The sequence below is a fragment of the Lagopus muta genome, chromosome 2 (genome assembly GCF_023343835.1).
Source record: "Lagopus muta isolate bLagMut1 chromosome 2, bLagMut1 primary, whole genome shotgun sequence".
In the NCBI taxonomy this organism is placed as follows: Eukaryota; Metazoa; Chordata; class Aves; order Galliformes; family Phasianidae; genus Lagopus; species Lagopus muta.
This window is the reverse complement of record NC_064434.1, coordinates 60,492,458-60,515,659: the sequence shown is the minus strand read 5'-3', so window position 1 is coordinate 60,515,659 and position 23,202 is coordinate 60,492,458. Positions and strand designations below refer to the sequence as shown.

Below are 23,202 nucleotides of genomic sequence, written 5' to 3'. Positions count from 1 at the left end.
GGATACAGGAGATCCAAATCATTTCCAAAGCACAATTCTGTCCAGTGTGCTACCGCACAGTTTCCCACGTTTTACTTTAAGTGCCAGCTACCCTTTCCCCAAGCCACAGAATCAGGGAGGGCACAGTCTGGTCAATATCCTTGACTCACCACATTAATCAGCTGCACGCTGACCCCCGCTCCACTCAGGCAACACTGCCAGACATTTCTCCCTACCCCACTTCCCTGGGGAAGCAAACGCTTTAAGCGCTACCCAGCCCGAGAAGCACAGCAAAGCAGACTCCGCTACAGCCGCGCACCCCTACCCCCAAGAAATGCTTCACTTGACACCTCATGAAGACCTCAGAGGGGAGTGAAGCTCCACCTCCCCCCGCCCGCGTCTTCCCCGCCGTCACAGCCCTTCCTACCGCCCCGCCCGCCACACACGTGCCTGCAGCTAGCGCCCGGGCGCGCCGTCGGGGCGGGTGGGAGCCGCCGCCTCCCCGGCACCGCCCGCGCTGCGCGTCGCTCGCAGTCGGACGCGAGGAGCCGGTGGCCGTTCTGACGCCGCCGCGTACCATGGCCGTCGCCTACCTCCTGGGCAACGGCTCCGCGCCGCTCCTCGCCGGCGCCCTGGAGGTCCCCTTCGGAGCCAACGCCTCTGCCGCCGCCGCCTGCCGCCCCGCCGTGCCTCCTTGTGTGGCCGCGCCGCCAGGCTCCTGGGGTAACAACACGGCGGGCTGGAACCGCTCTGAGCCTTGCGGCGGTGCCAACGGCAGCGCGGGCGGCGGGCCATGCGCTCCCGCGGGCGGCGGCGGCCCCTCTGTGGTTACGGCTATCGCCATCATGGCCCTCTACTCTGTAGTGTGCGTCGTGGGGCTTTTCGGCAACTTCTTGGTCATGTACGTCATCATCAGGTGAGTGCCGCCGTCGGGCTGCGGAACGGAATTCCGCCGGCGGCGGGATGCTACGGAGCCGGTGCGTGCGAGGGACTTCTGCCTCCTGGGTGCGGGGTATTTGAATGGTAGAAGCTTTGGGAAGGCGTCGGAGCGAGAAATCGCGGAGGGGAAACGCGGCGGGGCCGAGCGCCCCGTCGGAGATGCTCCACGGGCCTCTAGGGATGCAGCACCCGGCAGCACTCCGACAGCGGAGCCCGACTCTCGCAGCTGTCCGCTGCTGAGGGAAGGTGGAAGGGGACCGCGGCCACCGCGTGTGCGAGTGTACGCACAGCATTCAGCACGCGTCTGTCCCCAAACCTGTGCCAACACAAAAGCAAAATATAAATGGCATCGCGGCTCAATGCTTCTCTCTGCCTGGAATTATAGATCCTCTATCTTGAGTATTGATATGCGTGTTTTATGCTCGTATACATCTGTGTCTGTGTAAGTGTATATACATCCACGCGTACACACGGGATCCTGTCAGTTCCCCAGGCTCCCAGCTGCGCTGCAGCACTGAACAACATTGTTACCCGCAGGTCCTTCACAAATGTGCCTTTCACGCACGAGGAATCTCATACCCGTAAACCGGCTGCAAGCGGGTGCCAGCGAGATGAAACAGGCTTCGGCGGGGCCCGGGTCGGGTGGTCGGATTCCGTGGAGGAACAGTGCCACCTCCCGGGGGCGGCGGGTCGAAGCTGCCCTCGAATGCCCCGTTTCGGAGCTGGCCCGGTCCTGACTTCCCCCGGGCAGTTGGCCTTTCCGAGTCATGCTTCTGCAGGGGGTGCCCTTAGGGAGTGCTTCTTCCTTGCCGCAGGATTTGCAGTTCCCCCCTGTTCCGCCGGGCAGGCGCTGCGTGGGGCTCGGGGGCGGCTGTAACAAGCTGGGGTGATGCTCCGATGATTCCTTCAGTGTACAGCATAACAGCAGCTTTTGGGGATATCTCTGCAAAGCCCATACAACTAAACCTAATGGGAACACAACTTACACGCACCAATGGTTCAGACTATTCCTACTGCTTTTAACCATACTTTAGAGGCAGAATTGAGAAGATTCTTTGTGCCATGAGGATTTGGAAAAGCTCAGATCCAAGTTGTCTGTGTGAGAAGTGCTCTTGAACAGGAACATGACTGCAATGGTTTGAGCAAGCAGTGAATGCCTTCCTCTGGGAGAAGAAGCAGATGCACAATGTAACAGAACTGGGATGGTTGTCAGCAGTGTGTATGTTACAAGTTTTCCATGGAATTGTAAATTTATACCAGCCATAACCTGTTCTGGGTTCATATTTCTTATATTAATTAATTCAATTATACTTACACCACAAAGCCAAATTGAATGATGCACCTGCATTCAGCTTTCTATCTTGAGACAATCTTTCCCCGAGATTAAAGCTTAATACAAAAACCAGAAGCAATAGAAGGCAAAAAGTATGTTTTAATTTACAGAGGAAGACATAAATCAGTTAAATGACCTCTCTAAAACCACTCTGGAATTCTGCAGCAAAGACAGGACTGAGTCCAGATTGTCCAGATTCCATACGACATAATTCCTTCTCAATTAATATCATACACCTATTTCGCATTTTAGGATGAAAAAAAGCTTGTTATGATTGAATAGAGTCTGTCATTTAAGCATCACAGAAATGCCTTTCCTTTCTGTGCTTCTATATAGGTTTGATATGCTTGGGCAGCAGTAAGGAACTTCTTGAGATTTTTCCTGTTGCAGGCTATGCTAACATGAGAGCATTGCCAAATTGTATCATATGTATATATGGAGCAGTGAGCTTATATGCTTGTATTCATGAAACCTTAGATCCCACTAAAAATAGGAGGCAAACCTTTCCCTGGATCAAATTTGGCATACTATAAATCTCCTTGTCTTTGTCCACCTTTCATACAGCAACTGCTCAAGAAAAAGGTAGTTCTAAAGTTTGTGTTAATTTTTAGGTGAATTAATACTACAAGAAAGAAGATTTGAAAGTGATATTGGCAGCTTGTTTACCTTGAAAATGCCAGGAGCAGAGAGGGAAGATCATTGGATGTCTGAAACTGTCCCTACTCACCTCTTAGAGTCCAGTGAAAGTTTAGAGTGCATGCTAATACATCACACTCAGCTTCTTTGGAAACACTTTTTTGAATAGCTATTAAGTTATTTCTATAAGCAGGCGACTTTAAAGCCCCATCCAGTTGTTCCATCTCCTCCAAGTGAAGCAGATCCGTGGGCCTGGAGCCAGAGCTGTGTAGGTGCTTGCCTGATGTGTAACTGTCATTTTCAATATACAGTGTCATGGGCTTTGTACGCCTGTACATGATTATTAACGCAATCTCAACTGCCCTCCTCATTCTCCCAAATGGTTTCTGTTCAGCTGAGTTATTTCTTCCTTGAATTATTATTTACAACACATTGTATCTGCAGTGTGTGAAACTGAACCCCATGTTACCAACGTGTTTCCTTTGTGAAGTATGAAAAATGCCTTCTAAGTGACAGCAATAATAGTCAGGTTTTACTGCCAGCCACAGATTTCATTATCTATTTTCCTCATATGTTTTGTTTAAGCATGAACTACTAATACAAACACAGTGTCATTACGGCTACATTAACAGCAAATGCTACTGCTAGTTGCTGCAGAGTACAAGACAGTGTACAATTAGTATCATCGTGTGGCATTGAATTAATTTCACATCAATCTATAGGCTTTTCTTGCTTTCAAGACAAGTCAGTGGGATATGATGAGAGGGGGAAGAAGAATATGTCCTGTGATTAAGGAGGTGTGCACAGTGCTAGTGAGCTGTGATAGATCATAGCTAAACATCTTTGGCATCACAAGAGTGGAGAAGCTGAGGCCCCAGCCCTGCACTGGGTGAAATGCCCTGAGAGGGCTGCAATGTCATCAATAGATGCTGTCAGCACTCAAGGCAAGAGCAATGCCTTAATTGCTGTGCTAATCGTTTTGTCACATATCATAAATAAAGGAGCCTGGGGTGCCCCGTGGTCCTTCACAAGATAAGGGAAATGCCTTGTTTCATTAGAGTAAATGATTATACTAGCATTTATATTTTTTTTTAAAGTCCACAAAATTAAAATAAGGAAAGAAGTCTGCTTTGTGGTAAAGAGCTTTTTTGCATTTCTCAGGGCAATATCTCAACTATGTTTTGGGAAAAAAAATCATGATTGAATCATCATCTGATTTGGGAAGATTGCACATTCTACTGAAACCTTTGCTTACTTCAGCCTGGTTCACTTGTGCTTTGGGAATACTTTTTTAGTAAGAAAGGAATTTGGCATGTAATTTCAATTGTAGGAAGAATGGATGTCTTCAGAGGAATACTCTGACTTGTAAAGAAAAGGAAAAGTAAGGAGTTCATAAAGTGGATATAGCACATGGGGTGGAGAGAGTCTGATTTTTGTTAAGTAAGCTGAGAATGACCCACTGAAAATGAGAGGTTAAAACAGGCTGAAGCAAAAACTTTTTCCAGAAAAGCCAGAAGCTCTTCTTTGCAAAGCAACATGGAGTTATGGATGCAGTGTGAAAGAAGATCCATGGCATGCCTTGTGTCAGCATAGATTGGGGAATTTAGAAACCTAGAAATCCATAAAATTTGTTTCCTGCCCACAGCAATGTGAATGTCTCTTCATTTGGATGGCACTGCATCTGTCATCTCCAGGGAACCTAATAGTGGCCTTTCAGTATCTGATGGGGGGTTATAAGAAAGGGGACAGACTCTTTACCAGGTTCTGGTAAAGGCTGTGACAGGACAAGGGGAAATTGTTTCAAACTAAAAGAAGGGAGATTTAAAGCTGGCATAAGGAAGAAGTTTTTTACAATAAGAATGCTGAGACACTGGAACAGTTTGCCCAGAGAAGTGGTGGAGGCCCAATTCTTGGTGACAGTCAAGTTTTGAGGAAATCTGAGTAGGCAAGACCAGCCCAGAAGCTGAGTTCAAAGAGAGGTGCAGTGAGATGACGACTCTCAGCACACCACTTTGCACAGAGGCATAAGTTTCATTTGCACACTGCTTGCAATAAAAATTTACCAACCTCTAGTAGAGAATAAATGGTTGACTACTAAGGTGCTTCCCTCTCCTCCAGGATCAAGAGGAGTAGATTAGATAAAATGCTATGTATACTTTTATATTTTTGTTTGTTTAAGTTATATTGAAACAGCCATGGTTGACAACAACATCAGAATGTCCCTGGTCTCTCTGAGCTGAAGGCAAGGTCAGGGTGCCCAGCCAGCTCCCACCTGCAGAACATGGGGCTGCCCCTGCAGCACCTCCATCCCTGGGCAGAGGTATGCTGAAAACTTCGCCCCTCACTGAATTTCCTCATAAAAGTCAGTCTAATTGCACTGACTATTCATGGCATCAGTAAAACTAGAACATATTATAAGAGCATATTATTCATATTTCAATCGCTAGCAAACTGATGAGTTAATGTGAGCTAGCCTAATCCCAAGATACTATTTTGTTTCATTTTAACTTGCACTGTTTTGTTTTCAAATCATCAGTCATAGCTTTTAATGAATATGGTTGAAAAACTTTTCTTTTTGAATTCTCCTTCAGCAAAAAATGACATACAAAAATCTCAAACAAAACATGATGTAAGCCAAACAGTCTCAAAATCATTAGCTCTTTTCCAGGCATAGACAGTAACTGGTGTTTAGACAAAGAGAAGAAGAAAGAGAAGCGTCCCTGTGTGAGACTCCTTCTAACAGCCTATTGTACTGCAGACAGACTTCTGGGCTGCATTTTACATCACCATTTTTTCAGTATCTTTCTGTGGACATTCTTCTATGCAGCAGTCCCAAGAATATCTGAATCTAAAATAAGGTTGGAAATACTGTTACCTTTCAACAAAGCTGTTTCAAAGCAGTTATTTTCTAAAGTAAAATTTGAGAATTCTGAAACATTGTTAAGGATTCTAAATTAGTTATTTTTAAGTCTGGGTGCTCTGAGAGAGTGTTGTAAGGATTCTGTCTGATGGGCACTTTCATGAAGAAAGATCTTTTTAAATGGGGTTTCCTGTGAAAATGTGTTTTTAATCCTTGATTGTTTTCTTCAAAATGCAAAGCTACTCATTGTATCTATGTTTCAGAAAAATCTGAGAGAAACTATTTAGTGAGTTGTTTTTAGGCTCATCTCAAGCAAACACCTTACAATCGTCTGTTTGGCTTATACCGTGGAATTTGGCTTTCCTGTTGTGTTAATAGGGACTCTATCATTATCTTTCAAAGACCTTGCTCCTCTTAAAATTGGCTTCTAAGGGTATTCTCTAGCATTCCACAGCTTAGCCTAACTGTGTTAAGTACCATTCATCTGCTTAATGTTTAACATTATTTATTTATATTTCCCTTTGAATTTGAGTGATGAAAAAAGGTAAAGATGATAGGTGATAAGCTGTAGCTAGTCAAGTAACTGTGAAGGACATGAAATAGCACGTTTTTCCACCTTCTCACTGAGAAGTGTTCAATTATCAGCTATGAGATCTTATGTCTCAGATCAGGAATAAAACTTCAAAACAAAACTGTTTGTGTAGAATGGGATGTATGGCACAGAGCAATTCCAGCATGAGAGAATTTGCTTTCTTGAAGGAGAGAGCAGCAGTTGTGGTCTTTTCCTCTTTCCCGCTTGCACACTGCTGACGTCCATGTCAGCTCTGGGATGTGTTGCTTCAGTAGAAAAACATCCAAGGAGCCAGTTTCCCAAATTCTTCTCCTAAACTGATGATGTCAGTTTCTCCCTCAGAGCCCCAGTTCGAGATGCAAACTCGTTCTTTTCACATGGTACCAAATCCATGTTTGCTAGTACTTTACATGCGATCTTCTCAAAACATACAGTCACACTTCCTCTTTCTGTCATGCCTTCCTTCTTCACCTCCAGCTTTCCCCATTCTGCCCTCTTCACAGCCGTGTCCTCCTCCCTGTTCATCCTCTCTCCTGTCCCTTTGTCTCACCTTTTTTCCAGATCACACTCAACACTTTCACAAGAAGATCCTGATCTCTTACACACAAGAGACTGTACCCTGCATATTTAGCAAAACTCTTCTCTGTGTGGCCTCTGGCATTGCCTTGAGCCCCATGCTGCTGCTATGAAAGCATTTTACCATGGAGGATTGCCACTGCTGTTCCCCATCACTTCTCTGTGGATTCCACATCTGCTAGCAGTAAAACTGTCCTCAAAAGCTTCCCTTCCAGCTTCTTTGCCAAGCAGGGGATCTGTCATGTGCATTCTTCACCTAAGGAGATCAGTCTACAAATCAGGAAGATTTGTGGAAGATCTCTTTATCTTCCAAAAATAGGGAAAATAGCTGTTAACTTCCCTCTCCTATAAAAATGTAACCTCAGTTGTCGCTGATGTAGTCCTGATCACTTCCCTGAATGCACAGGGGAGAAAGTTAAGATGCTGACATCTTTTCTTTGCATGGGCAAAACAAAAAAATTCTGCAATAAGCAGAAGCACTCACTGCTGGATAATGGCAATATATTGGAGTTACCATTTTTAACACCATTTCTCAAAGATGTGTTACACAATAACTGCAAAAACAGCAGCCATTACTGGAGACTCATATGTGCTTCAGTGTCAAACTTGCAGAGATTGATCTAGAGATGGTTTAATAAACAGACCAGAATGAGTCCAGGAATAATTTGCAGATAATGTTTCCTTTATTTAACTAGATTGAGGGGAACAATTCAGTATACCAGCAGCTGACTGCACAAGAATTGCAGCATACATGTTGTTGTCATTTCTTCTTATCATAAAATTGCTCTTTGTGGCTTCTGGGAAAAGAAAAAAGAAATTGGGTTGATAGGAATTATAAAACATTGCAACATCTTAAATATTTGCCTGGCAAGTAGGTATGAATATATTTGAACACCTATCAGTTAATTCCAAGGATATTTTGCATAAACATGTAATTTAAAAAAAAAAAGAAAAAGAAAAAGAAAAATAATGAAAGAATGATGATAATAAAATAATTACCTGTTAGAACTACTGTGGAATTTGTGTGTTCTGTCTAGAATAATCTCCTTGCTAGTAAAATCTTTCAGTCACACCTGAAGTGAAAGGACCAGCTTTCCGCTGGTAAGTAGCTATTTTTTCCCAAAGATGGAAGCTTATTTTGTTTTCTCTGTGGAGGGACTAAGCTCAGTAATACAAACCAAACAGCAGAAAAAAGACCTCTATAGAACCCTCTTTGTAGAAAGAAAAAAAAAAAAAAGAAAAATAAAAACCAGCAGGAAAAGCCATTAAGGAAAGCAGCAAGTGAGTTTTAGCCCAAAGCCCAACACATTATTGTAATTAATTGAAAACAGGATGAGTCAGATGCCCTCATGACTCTCTGTCACTGGCACCATGTAATTCCTGAAAGGGCTGGTACTGGAACCTCACAGGCTTTTGTTCAGCTTTCCTGCACCATGGCTGAGATCTGAGTGAAGCTGCTATTTGGTTCTGAGTACAGAAGAAACCTGAGTAGATGCGCCTGCATGAATCCTTCCTTCCTTACCTGGTACGTGTAAGCAAATACCACCAAATGGTGGATCTGCAAACACCTTAACTTAGACCAATATGGGGAAAAGGCACAGTAGGATGACAAAGTTAGGAAGCTAGTTTTACGCTATATATAAATTTTTATATAGTTGCTGCATTCCCCACCATGTATGTCACATAAGTAGGCCCCACAGTGCCAGGCTTAGCACACCACTGCCGAACTATGCCACGCTTTGGCACCTGAAGTGAGGCATGGTACATTCATGGTTTTTTTTAAAATCCTTCTAATTAACCCACCAATGCACTCTTCTGTCTCAGAGCTCTGGTAGTTTTTGCTCACTTACAAATGTAAAATTTGGTGGATAAGCCAGATAAATTTTGTCTTTAGGCAACGGAGATCTTCCTGTTGCTCTGTGTTCACCGACTGACTTCAGCATTTACACTCCAGTCTCCTTAACAGCAGTGACTGGCAAAGGCTTGAACAGGAACAGCCGCTGCCTCTGTCTGTGTCAATAGCAGGAAATTTTGTACCCTTCTCCAGTTTTTGCCACAAACTGAGTCAGTACAGAATGTAAATAAATGTGCTTGCAGTAGCACAGTTTTACTGTAACATTTTCTGCTATAATTGCTGTACCTGCTAGAGTTGTCTTTGTTTCTGTTTGGTGTTTGGATGCTTCTCCTGAGAGACTGTTATTTTGGAATTACATCCGTGTATATGATCTCCTATTGAAAGCATAAATCAAAAGCACAAGTTGACTGTTAGCCAGTGTGTCATTTGCAGTCAAGGTGGACTGACTGCATATTAATGTGTTGCCCAAATTTATTGTGATATAGAGCTTGAGCTTAATGGCTTACAGCATTCTTGAGTATTCCTGAAAAGGAAAATCAAAGACTAGATCTTCAAGCTGATGAAATTGTGTGCTCTGTGACAGGTAGATTAGGCTCATATGGAATATACATGACTTTCAAAGCTCTAATCAGTAGCAGGCTGTTACCACAGCTGTGGCTGAGATCCTTTGAAAGTCTTTTACTCTGTAGAGAAAGATGCACTATAGTGCAAAAGAAAAGAAAGAAAAAGGAAAATTAGACAGGATGGCCATCAGTTAGTTCTATTACATGAGACCAAAGGTACGTTCCAGGTTACGGCTGGGAGTCAAACATACTCATTGGATTAATTGAGGAAAGAAAGAGTTATCCAGACCAGCGTGAACTGTTGTCCAGTAAAAACTGAAAGTACTAGATATCTTATGAAAGCACACATGAAAAGAACAGTTTTTCTTTCTGTTTTTGGATTGCATATAGAAAATGTACCTGAAGAGCCATGGAAATAAATGTTCATTTAAATTAGTTCAACTAGTCATGCTTCGCATGTTTTAATCTTTCCACCCAAGAAGACCTCAACAAATCTAATGCATGCACACAATGATTCTTCATTTGTTTAACAAGCCACTTATGCAAGAAGAATATGTATTTAAATGGTAACCAAATCTCATCCAGAATCAACAAGAATTGTGTCGGGTTGTCTGAATGCAAGACCTGATTGCTGGCCCTTGTTTCTTTAAGCAGCCAAGCCAGATTCATGAACGACTGCTTTCTGCAATAAATCTCCTGTAATTAATTAGGTTTTCAGATATTTTGCACTGTACATAGATCAATTGTCTCCCAATTAGCTTTGGATGAACAAAAGCTTGTATGCCTTTGTGTTGCTGAAAGTCATTGTTACCAATATATCACTGTTCCACCTATCTCCTAAGTGCAAAAGACTGTTTCTGCTTCTCACTGTTTTCAAATGAATTTGTAATGGCATGTATTGCTCTATTCACTGGGCTAAATGTGAACACATCTCTACCTTCTTTACACCGAAGATGGTACAGATATGGTGTAAGACTGATGTGTTACAGGACTTAAAAATCTGGAAGAGAATATGTTTCATCAGTCCATATGGATGTAAATGGCTTCTCCAACAAGTGGTATGAACAAGAGTGAGATAGCAGTATATCAGCAATGTCTGTTAGGCTTAGAAAAAGCAACTGTGTACTAAAAATGTAATGCACTGTTTGGTTTTCTTTTTAAGCAAATGTGAGTCATGTTATTTGTTCTTTTCATTTGAGCTATTGAGGCTTAAAACACTTTTCAAAAAATCGATCACCTCCAAAGGTGATCAGCTGAAGACGTCACTTCTGGAGTGGGCAAGACAGAAACAGAACTGTAGTGTGTCTTGCAGCAAGAGGGAGAAGCACAAGGATGCACACATCACTTTCCTCTGGTGTGTCTGGGAGCTAAACAGGGAGATGCTCATGGCCTCTGCTCAAGGTGCTATTACACTTTCTGAAATTGAGGCAGGGTCTTTTTATGTTCTATAATTCAATAATTCTAGTTTGATGATTTTTTTGATGGGTTTGCAAACTACAGCTGGCCCATGGCCTACCAGTCTAAGGCTTTTACGTTTCCTTGAATGTCAGGAACTTAGTGACTATTTCAGTAGAATTGTCATGTTTTTCCTTACTGCTTTCTTCTTACTGCAAGCAAATTCCATTTGAGTGGATCTCTACAGCTCAAATCTTCAAACTTCAGATATATTTTAAATCTTTGCTGGATAGAACAGTGATAAGACAAGGCTGAATATGACCTACAGAATTAGACAGACTTGAAGCTGTGAATCTAACCTGTCATATCATAGTATATATTAAGAAAAAAAACTTAATACAAATTAGTATTTTATGCTACAAAGTCTACTCTGACGAGATAGAAAACGTGTGCTAGTGGGTATCTGAATTATGATGAGCATAATTAATTTTAATATTAAGAGCAATCCAGAGATAAATGTTCACCACTGTCTGGTGGCCTTGAATCGCACTGCAAAAGCAGTAATATTTAAAATATTGTATTTATACACACAGTGCTGTTGGTGTTATAAGAAAGTTTTACTGGTAGCCCATGACTTCAGTTGCATAGAATATCCAATCCCCCTGAAGTATATTTCATCACATACACAGCTGTGTTCGTATGATGGAAATGTTTGCTCTCCTTCTTCAAATAGATAGACTGATAACTTAGCAAAAGGTAAAAAAATAGCTAAGATCAAGACTTTGAAGAGCTTCATTTTCAGGACTGTTATTTTTCATGATGTTAAAATCAGTTCTGTCAATATTTATTTTTTCATACAAAAGAAAAAAATCCTAGCAACACTGATAATCTACTTATTTGGAGAAATAAACCGTCAAAATGCACTTTTTAGCAGTAATGTCTTTATAAAATCTTGAAATATTCAGTACAGAGAAATACCCAGATCCCATAAAAGTCACTGAAAAGAATATTGTGAATTGCAATAGGCTTTTGTTCATGAAGCAATTGTGGAGGTAAATACTTTCTAGCACCTCAAAAGCTCTACTTCCTTTCTTTGTAAGAAGAGCATGATTATAAATGTGTAGGTTACAAGAGTACATCAAGCAGGATTTTTCATTAATAGTCTCCAGAGCCTATTATGTGAAATTACTATGTGAAATAATGGAAAGCCTCAGAACTTTTAAGCTTAAATTTGTGTAGCAGTAAGTGGAGCCCATGGTAGTATCAGCGAAGAAATGCTATTCCATTTATTTAGAGCTTTTCTCTGCCCTTCCTCTAGCACGCTAAACTGAAAGTGATTTACCTATTAGCTGATATAATTTTTTTGCTATGTCAAGCACTGTCTTTGAAGTATTGGAATGGCTTTAATTGCAGATAAAAAAATCATTATTATGAGTTGATGATGATGTGATTTCTAGACAGAATTTCTACTGAATCAGATATGACGGCAGTGACACTGAGCTGCATACCTAAGCTTGTATATTCTGCTCCAGCTGTGAAAACAGTGATCACTACAGAGCTGAGAATGGTCCAGTAGCATGGGTGAGGGTGCTGAGTCTGCATTTGTTTTTTGTCAGCTTCTGAGGGTTCAGAGCCATTGCCGCTCTTCAGCCATAATTGCTATTGCTGCCTGAGCCAATCAGGCTGGAGCAAGCTGTGCGTGTCTGCTCACACTGACATCAAACATGCAAGTTTACTCTCTGGATGGAGCATTAGCTAATCTAGGAACTGTTGTAACGCCTGTAAAAAACACATTCATTTTTGATAAACAGCAAGAGAGATAACAGAGGGCTTAGTGCATCTTTTTTTCTTCCTTAGTAAAGTCACTATTGAAATATTCCTATTTTTATTATCTTCTCCTAGGTTCTTCAACAAATTTCCCTCCACATATTTTCTCCACCTTCCTAAATTGCTTTTAGAGCTGCAGCTCATTGTGCCTCTCCCTCACTGCAATCCTTTGCATTTTTTTTTTCTAAATTATTCCCAGCAGATAGAGGCACAGATGCTTGTAGCAACTATGTCTTCCTAAATTGCTGTTACAGTCTGTTGGATAAAGGGAGTACTCCCCTAAGAAAAGTTTGCAGGGTACATTAAGTTCAAAGAATAGATTTTATTTAAAACTTGGAAGATCATAGTTCTCAACACAGCAGTCAAGCAGCAGCTCGGGTCTACTCAAAAAATGTTTAAAAGAACACCTTGGTTGTTATTTGTATCCTCATGCACAGTACGATGAGATGAGAACAAAAGCAGCATGAACTTCATCAGATGTTCATCATAAAAGTTATCTAGTTGCATCCAGGATGAAATCTGCATTCCCCCACCCCTGACAAAAAGTTACAAAGATGTGCTCCGTTTGTAGTCCTGTCATGAGCTCTTTGCAGCTGACTCGTGTTCTGAAGAGATCAGGGAGAAAAAAAAAAAAACACACAAAAAAAAACATTTAATACTGTATTTTACACTTTGTCTTCTTTGTCTTCTCCAACAAATTGCCCAAAGGGTCTTTTTAAAGGACTGTTCCATTTGCAAATCTGTCTATACAATATAAAATGTCTGATCAATTACTTTGCAGAATCAAAGGGGAATTTCATCATAAGAGCAAACCATCTAACCCCCCAAATTCTGGCCTCAGTGCCTAGCAACCTCAGCAGCAATTGGGACAAACTAGCCAGGAGTGATTACTTGGAATGAAATGTTCATTGTGCCATTGGAAAATATATCATCCTCACAGATAGTGGATGTCAGATGCTACTGATGTGACGCAAGGGCTTGAAACTATAAAGGGCTCTTGAAAAGAAAAAATGGATGAAACAAAGTAAAAATTTAATTCCACATTTAGGAATGCAAACACAGAGCATATAAAGTGTCCCTGCTCAGCTGTGGTTGGTGTGACGTATTTAAAGTTCAGAAAGTGTTTTTTGTGTTAGTGCCACAGACTTAAGACGGGAGTTCAAAACAGTTTGAAGTCTCACCTGTCAAAATCGACATTATGGAGCAGAGCAGTGCATGCATACCTACTTTAAGCAACGGGGCTCAGCATCCACACAGGGCTGGTGGTTTTATTGATGTGCTTAGTTCATGTGGCCGATAGCATCTGTCTTCTCATTCAGTTGGAATATCTATCCAGTTTGTAGAGGAACCTGAGATCAGGGTAGTAGTAACCCTAGTAGTAACCATAATAATGGTAACCATCATAACAAATTATTTTTAAATTATTTGATTACAAGCAGGTAAGTTAGTCTTAAAACAAAAGCCTGAATTTTCACACTTATTCCATAAGTAATTAATCATTACTATTTCACAACCAAGAAATGCTGTGTGCTCCATTGCTGTAGACTACAGTTCTGATTCTTGACATGTCATGAGAAGATACACAAAATCTGTTCATTTAGTACAGTGACCAGTGTGCACAAACGTTTCTTTCCAGCTCCATTAGTGGTTCTTTAGCAATCATAATATTGTTTCTTCTATGTATGTCCTTTCTGCACAAATTAATTTAGTGTTTTCTTACCCTTCTTATACCTGTTAGGTAATGTCTGACTGATTTATAAACATCATTGTAGATAAACCAGAGCAAGATAATTTGATTTAAAGGTGAACAGTAGAGGAGATGATCTTTAATACCATTTAGCATGTTATTTCGTGGAAGTAGCTTGTAGATGGTGCGCTGGCCTCAATTTTGTTTAATGTTGTTAGTTGTAGTCATTCACTTTCTTTGCTGATTTTTTTTTCTAGATACACAAAAATGAAGACTGCCACCAATATCTATATTTTCAATCTTGCATTGGCAGATGCACTAGCAACAAGTACTTTGCCATTCCAGAGTGTGAATTACTTGATGGGAACATGGCCATTTGGTACGATTCTTTGTAAGATTGTTATATCCATAGACTACTACAATATGTTCACCAGTATCTTTACGCTCTGCACCATGAGTGTGGATCGCTACGTAGCCGTTTGCCACCCTGTCAAGGCCCTTGATTTCCGTACCCCCAGAAATGCCAAAATTGTCAATGTCTGCAACTGGATTCTTTCTTCTGCCATTGGTCTCCCAGTTATGTTTATGGCAACTACTAAATACAGACATGGTAAGTCTTGTTTTTCATTCTCAAATTGAATAATTCAATGTTTGAACTCCTTTCTGCATTGTTTCTTTTTATTGTAGAGGTGTTGAACTAATTTCTGACCTGCAGACTGTATAAAGTTATGCCAAAAGCCATCTTTAACAATTTTGCAGCTAGCCCTACTTGACCTGACACAGCATTGCATGTGATCGGTCTTTGATGACTGGCAGCTCCAGCAGGATCCATGAGAATCCTGCTCCACACAATTACTGCTGTGTTTGGAAAAGCATCTGTGCCCACCCTTCTGGACAAGAGGGCCAGTGGTTTCTGGCATGCATTAAAAAAAGTGTGGCCAGTGGATCAAGAGATCCTCTTCCTCTCCTCTTCCTTGGTATGGCTGCATCTGGAGTACAGTATCAGTACTGCACAGAAGGCATTATTATACCCAAGATATTCCTGCTGAATTTGGCAGTTGCAGATAATGGCTGTATATTTTCAACTTTGCCTGGCAGAAGTCAGAGCATGTTCTGGAGCACTAGTGCTCAGAGATCTTCCTTCAAATGACAGCATTTCAACATATATCAAAAACACTCCATGTTTTTGGTATAGTAACCACTAGTGCGTGGTTACCAAGCATCATATCATCCTCTTCCCTTTTGCCCTGAAATGCCCAAATCTGCTGCAGATATGGTGGTTAAATCATCAGCAGGTTTTATATCAGAAGTGAGCCAAAGTTTAGACATTTATGACAATTCAGCTCTTTTTCTTCTTAAATTCTACACAGAATTCCAAGTGATGTAATGCAGAGGAGAACATGTTACTTTTTGGTTTTTTTTCTAACTGAAGCTTCCCACATGTTTTGCAACACTGTGTCCTATCACTCTTTGTCCCAATGACAGATATCAAATTCTTTTGTTTTAGTTATTTACATAACAAAAATCTATTTGCTTACAGTATTTAATATATATATATATATTTAAAGGAAAGCAAATATAAAACTGTCTTGTTCTCTGCTGTTTTCTTCTTTCCCTAGGATCTATTGACTGCACGCTTACATTCTCTCACCCTGCTTGGTACTGGGAAAACCTACTGAAAATTTGTGTGTTCATCTTTGCCTTCATCATGCCAGTCCTGATCATTACTGTGTGCTATGGGCTGATGATTTTACGCCTCAAGAGTGTCCGCATGTTATCTGGCTCTAAAGAGAAGGACAGGAACCTGCGGAGGATCACAAGGATGGTTCTTGTAGTGGTGGCAGTGTTCATCATCTGCTGGACTCCTATCCATATTTATGTCATCATTAAAGCCCTGGTCAACATCCCAGAAACTACTTTCCAGACTGTGTCCTGGCACTTTTGTATTGCTCTAGGGTATATAAATAGCTGCCTCAATCCAGTCCTGTATGCATTTCTAGATGAGAATTTCAAAAGGTGTTTCAGAGAGTTCTGCATCCCCACCTCCTCAACCATTGAGCAGCAAAACTCCACAAGGGTCCGACAAAATACTCGTGACCATGCTTCCACTGCCAACACTGTGGACAGGACTAACCATCAGGTATGACTAGCAGTGGAGATGTCATCTCTGGATCCGGGCCTCCCGCTTGGAGATGACATGTATTCTGAAGTTACGGTTTATACTGATTTGTAGCTGTTTAAAGGTCTGACCACCTTAGAGGCTACATTTGAAGCCAGTGTATTCATATACAGAGACCCCAGTCATGCACTGTGTCCTTTCTAGTCTAGTTGATGCCCAGAAGCTGAGCACTTTGCTTTCAAAGGTACCTTGCATGGTTGGGTCCAGTGTGCATGGGTACACACAGCATCCAAAACAGAGTGTTTCATTTGCAAAATGTTTACAACAGGTGAATGTTTTGAACAGATTTCTCTATTCATACTCCTTGTTTTCTCCTATAAGATGGCTACGTGTCTCTCCTGCTGTTTTATCAGTGAATTGAAAAGAGAAAAAGCTGTGCATATACACTTTTTGATTGGATAGAAGGAAGGCCTACAAGCCCTGTTTCTGCTGGAAAGATGTAAAAAGTAGACAAAAGTCTTCTGCAATGCAGTTCTTGTGCTAGATCATTATCTATGTTGACTAGTGTGGGTTTTGATATATATATATATAAATACACAGACATGTTAAGGAGTGTTGTACCATTTTGCCATTTAAGGTGTACAGAGCACTCCTTTTCTATGTAGAAAAAGCCTTTGAGGAGTAGAAATTTTGTAGCACAGCAGATACCAAGAGAAAAATATCAAAAATCTCATTTTAATTCAAACTGTATTTTCTCAGCTTTTGCAAAAAAGTTTTTTTGTTACCTATTTAACATCCATGGTCCTGTGATAATTCCCAAGTTGCCAAACCACATTCCTCAGTGAATATCAAGCAAAACATAAAAGCAAATTGTAGCATTCTAGCAAAGCATGTATTAGAAAGGGTTTCAATCTTCTTTGGAATTCACTGAAGAGAAGAAAGGCACAAGACTAGTTCATTCCTTGCCACATCACCTTTTTTTTTTTTTTGGAACATCAGCAGTATACATCAGTTGCTCCTACATGAGCTTCTTGGTTGCCCTTTCAGCCACAAACTAAGCACCTTTTTGAGGTGCAGCAGTAGTAATTACACCAGAAAAGAGGAAGTAGCAGGCTGTAGGGAGAAGAATAAGGTGTATTAAACATTTGCAGTTGTTGATGTCATTCACAAGCACGTGATTCGTACATGGTAGGCTGTGGCCTGTGAAGTCAGTTAGCACCTGCTTGGTCTTTGACAGAAAATATTAAGACTTCACCTTCATTGTCCAAAGAACTGATCCAGTTTCAGACTCTTGCTTTTTCTCACACAGAACAGGTTCTCATTTGGAAATGGGGGTGATTTCACAAGGGAAAGCTGTGATTGTGTTATCAGTCTTACCCACATTTCAGTGGTAGAGCAGTATGGCCAAATGTGTCATGGACCAATACATGTATGTATGTATGTACATAGTATTCATTACATGAAGCAAAAGTTTATTTGATAGGTTCAGCTCTCAATAGTGCATATGTGATCCTCAGTGGAGTCAATTTTGTGCACGTCTGACAACAGAATTCAGTCTTTACCTAGTAAGTGTCCATCATTCTACAGTGTAGCTTAGAGGCATTTATCTTCAACATTTACTTATAAATCTTTTTATAAATTTTAGAAGAGCTGTAAGCTTCTAAATTTCTACCCTTACCAAAAATTATTATGGTACTGGCAAAGGCTGATTAAAATAAAGCCTGTTTTGGTGTGCGCAGAGCAAACACAGAACAGAAGATGATCCTTCCCAGAAAAATATTACAATCTACATCAAGGAAGGGTGACACCTGAGGTAGGGACAGAAGTTAACTTTTTAATGGCAGTAGGAAGCAAGCTAATCACACAGTTGGAATTTTGGCTGATTGGTTTTACTTGTTAGCATCAGTGAGTAACAGTGGAATTAGTTAAGAAGAGATAAAACATACTGAAGAGAAGTGAAAAGGAAGGTGCTGAAGGGAAATGGAGCTGACCAGTAGAATGCAAAAGAGAAAGGGGAACATCAGGAATAACATCAGAGGCAGAGAGGAAGGAAACTGAAGCAAAGAGATTATGTACATGTAACAAAAGTGTGTTCGCAAGTGTAAGAAACTATGTGACTTTGTGACTTCCCAGCTTTCACTGCCTCTGTAACTCTTCCTAACAACTTACTAGCAGGTTTCCCTGAGGCCACCAAGAAGAAGACTTACTTGGAGACTCCTGTCCTCATAGATTTATTTGCATAGTCTGGTATTTGAGAGAATTTGAAGTGGCCACAAATGGGTCCAATCATTTCTCTCACTACCACCCAGCAGTCCTTGCTTTGGCAGATGCTGCCACTGGTTTCTTTCTGCCACACACACTCTCCAGATCGGACCTGAATCTTCTTACTGCGGCACTCCCTGGGTGCAGCACACCAGCTAGCAGCAGCAATATTTCTCATCCTCCACAGAGGCGATGGAATACATGCACAGCAAGCCATGTTCACAGCTGAATATAAATCTTCATTTTTATATTTTCTTCCACGATGAACTTTTCCATAAGAGACAAAATTTTTGGTGTCTCTTGTCATCAAAATGACAGAAAGGTTGTAGAACTTCTATTATGAGGAGCTTCTCTGAGTAGTGCTGACAAATGTAATTTGTATTTATTTATTTTAGACAGAAAAAGCCCTAGGGTGACTGCAGCTTTTTCTCTCAGAAAATGTAAAAAAGCACTTTGCTCAAACAGTTCGTGAGCTTCTGTAAATTCTATTGACAGGACATTCTTTTCACAGGTAAGTGCTTTCTGTATGGGCAAGCCTAGCCAGCATATCTGTATTGATCTAAATATACTGACAAGCTCTCTCTTGTATATGTAAGGCCTTGGAGAGCATTTGCTATGAATTCTATTTGCACAGCTGTATAGTTGTGGACACAGTTCACGTTATTTTCAAAGAAACAGATGTTCTGCAAGCTGCTTTTTTTGCCAAGTGAGAATTCTTACTCCTGCTAAAGGTAATGAGAATTGCAGACACTCAATTGCAGAACAGCTTGGGGCCTCACACTCTTAAAGCACTTAAAATAACCATTCACTTGTTGAAATAATAGTTGTGTTTTCTATCAGTGCAAAAGCAGGAACAGCAAACACAAACGTTCATATTACTGTGAGTTTAGATATTTTCCTTTGGCTTATTTCATGGGTCTTTGAGATTGCTGAAAGATTTTTCTGGATTCAGAATTTCATTACTGTTTTATCAGCATTTAGGGAAAGTACAAAACAAGTTCTGACATCCCCCAGAAACAGCACTGATGGTATGAGCATTTATGAAAATTGTACATGCTCAGTGGAGCAACTTGTTCGTGAGGGAGAAAAGACTGGTGGCTAGTCAAGCATTTAGATATAGAAATACAAAGGATATTGGAGTAAAGAAAAACTATTTCTAGGTTGAAACAAGAAAAAAAATTAAAACTGGTTTAACTAACTGAAAAAAAAAAGGACTCTCTTACAGGTTAGTTTTCCTAACATTCTGTGACAGCTTACAAACAAATATGGGGAGTACTGGTGAGTCATGTGCAGAAACCTGATACAAGCTGTACAGATTCTATAACTTCAATTTTTTTCAGGTTTTGCATCTACTTGTTTTCATGAAGAAGAACCTTTCTATGTGTTATTAGAAAGTTGGCATATGTCCATTGCATGTAATATGGTGCTCAATGATAAAACATTGATTTCTTATAAAAACTATTTCTGTTCAGAATTCTACAAGCTTGTATTAATTTAGCAGATTCATCCTTTTGTGTCTGAGTTGCACTGGCATGGGACCCTTATAAATATTCTACGTAGCAGAGAAAACAGAATGTTTTCCACATAATTTAATTAAAGGAGTTTACAAGTATAAACAATGCTATGAGGACTGAAACCAATTAAATCAATCCTAAAGCTGCATATTTTTGTGATGCATTCCTTAAAGTGAAAGTCAGAATAAATGGACAGCAGAACATTTCATTTTTTTCCATAAGAGCTGAATATTCTATTACAGTATCACAGAACTGTAGTGGTTGGAAGGCATCACTGGACATCACCTAGTTCTCCAGCCCCCTGCTAAAGCAGAGTCACAAAGGAAAGCATCCAAGAACGTTTTGAATGTCTCCAAGGAGACTCCACAACATCTCTGGACAACCTGTTCCAGTACTCTATCACCATCACAGTAAATAACTTCTTCCTCATGTTCATATGAATCTTCCTTTGTTCCAGTTTTTGCCCTTTGCCCCTTGTCCTGTCACTGGGCAATTAAAAGAGTCCAGCCCCATCCACTTGACTCCTGCCCACTAGATATTTATAAGCATTTATCAGAGCTCATCTCAGAGCCTTTCCAGACTGAACAGTCCCAGCTTCTTAGCCTTTCCTCATAAGGGAAGCTTTCCAGGCCCCTCATCATCATCCATCTCTGTTGGACTCTCTTTAGATAATCCCTGTTTTTCTTGAACTGAAGAGCCCAGAAGTGGACAGAGTACTCCAGGTATGGCCTCACCACGGAAGAGAAGAGGGGTAGGATCATCTCCCTCAACGTGCTGGCTACACTTTTGCACCCCATTGGCCCAGGGTGTCTCTGGGCTTCTTGGTCATAAGGTCACACTGCTGGCTTATGGCCAACCTGTTGTCCATCAAGACACATAGGTCTTTCTCTGCAGAGTTCCTCTCCAGCAGGTAATTCCTTTCCAGCAGGTGATTCAACTGAGAAGTGAAATTAAATTTAAAATTCAGTTCTGGATCTGGACTTCTCCAAAAGACAGATATTCAGATTCAAAATCAAGTCATTTTCTAATAAAAAGTTGATGAAGAGGAACTTTCTCAATGTAGAATAAAGAAAGCCCCTAAATATATTATGCTGACTTAAACAAGCATTTAAGTTATGTTTTGGCTTTGGATAAATTTATCTCCAATTAGTATTTCTAACAGATGTCACTTCTGAAAGTGCCTGGAAAACAGAGCAGTTAGAAAATAAACTTTCTCCTCACTCCAAAATCCCTAAACAGATGCAACATGTTGCCCTCTCTTCACAGTTCATCTGTGACTCTGCTTTCCATTAATAAACACCTTACAATATCTCCCTATTTTTGACAATTTCTGATTGCTGAGCAGTAAAAAGGGTTGCAGGTTTTCAGGATGTGATGTATAGTAAGCAGATTTTCTTGGTGAAAATTTCTGTATTGATATCATGCCCGTACATGAATAGGCATGGATACTATGGGCATCCAGGGCAGAGGGACAGACAGTTGTGATTAATTCCTGATGTAACTCCATCTCACACAGAATGTAAACTGGATTTTTAAATTCAAATCCAGGAGTTAGACAATATACTGATGTGAACAGAGAAAGCATGCTAACATAGCATCTAAAATACCAGCAATCTGCAATTGCTACAAAAGAATACAGGGAGTGAGTTAAATCCTTTTTTACAAGTGAAACTCACAGAGGGTTCCCATCTAGAAGGAAAACAGCTATGAAACAGACTCTCGTGCAAACGTGACAGCACTGAAGATTCGTTTCTGTGTCATTAAAGGTCAGACACAAATTTTTTCTTTTACCATTCTCTCTTCCTTGTTGTATTATGACAAAAACTCATCCTCACCCTGCTGCCTGGGCTACCAGCTCAGCTTCATAGGGCAGGATAAAGCTGCAAATGAGATGTGAATACCTCTTTAAAAAACACACACTGTAAACACAAACTGGTGGGGGGTTGGAGGTATAAATCAAGTAATTGCTCATTGTATTTGCAATTTCTTTCCTTTCAGTTGGAACTCCAAGAAGCTGAAACCACCCCACTGCCGTGACAGGGTCTGCTGCAGTATAGCTCTCAAAGCAATTACAAACCAGTGTTTCTGTGCAGTCCACTATGGGAAGGCATAGGATACGCTTTCCCTCAAAAAAGAAATAAAAACAATGATAAAAGAATAAACATAGAGGAAAGTGCCTGCTTTTCCAATCTGTCAAAAATTGCTTCTGCAGCACTTCTACATTGCTCGTAACAGAAGCATGAAACTCAGTGGCAAGCAGAGCCAAGAGGTATGGGGGCTTTCCAAGCTCCACTGTTCAAAACAGTCATTAACCAGGAATACATCTGTTAGTCTAAAAGCAAAGCTATCTGATATGCTCTGGCAAGTTACAATGGCATTAAACAGGTTGGAAACAAAAGTTCAAGAGACAGACAACTTTTGAAAAAAAAAGTTGTCAAGCTTTTAAGGACAGGAAATAATGGGAAATGAAGTTGGGTACTTGATTTACATGTAAGTTTTTTTTGTAGAGGTGTTTTCTGTGTGGGTTGTTTGTGTGCCAAAGTCTCACAGGATCATCTAGAACAACACGTTGGAAATTCAAGAGTTCTTCACTTATAAAGATTGCATGTTCAATAACTTCAAAGGGAAAATATTTCCGTCAGTGATCATTTACAGAAAAAAAACCTCCAAGCAACACCATTCTCTTCTACTTCTCACATAAGAACTAGACTTTTACAATCAAAACGATGAGGTATCAGTTCACCTAATAGAGTAAATGTAAGTATCCCATGCTGTTATTGGTAGAATTATCTCCAAAAAAGCATTGACTCTGTTATTGTAAACTCCAGTGCAAATAGATGTACAACTATAAGCTTGTCAGAGCTGGCACAGGCAACCAATGAATTCTCTTTAGATTCCCAAATTTCTACTGCCCTGTCAGCAATATCTCAAACTTGGAAGTCAACAACAGTCCCTGTGTGAAGTGTTTGGAAGAGTTAGCACATCAGAGCTGCTTTAAAAAAAAAAAAAAAAAAGGTTACATTTTGATAGAAATAATTTTTTTCTTAACCAAACACATATGTTTGTTTTTCTAACTAACTTAATAC

General features: G+C 40.5%; 1 protein-coding gene across 2 annotated transcripts; it reads left to right on the top strand.

Moving 5' to 3' along the window:
• The first annotated feature begins 471 nt into the window (after positions 1 to 471).
• On the top strand, positions 472 to 23,196 carry OPRM1 (opioid receptor mu 1). 2 transcript variants are annotated; one of them, XM_048935117.1, is made up of 4 exons: positions 472 to 895; positions 14,479 to 14,831; positions 15,841 to 16,361; positions 22,624 to 23,196. In XM_048935117.1, exons 1-4 carry the CDS (start codon positions 558 to 560, stop codon positions 22,759 to 22,761), a joined length of 1,350 nt encoding a protein of 449 aa, XP_048791074.1. In that variant the 5' UTR covers positions 472 to 557; the 3' UTR covers positions 22,762 to 23,196. The 2 variants fall into 2 exon arrangements, with proteins under 2 accessions (XP_048791074.1, XP_048791073.1); XM_048935116.1 differs by having other exon boundaries at positions 22,115 to 23,196.
• Positions 23,197 to 23,202: the final 6 nt, after the last annotated feature.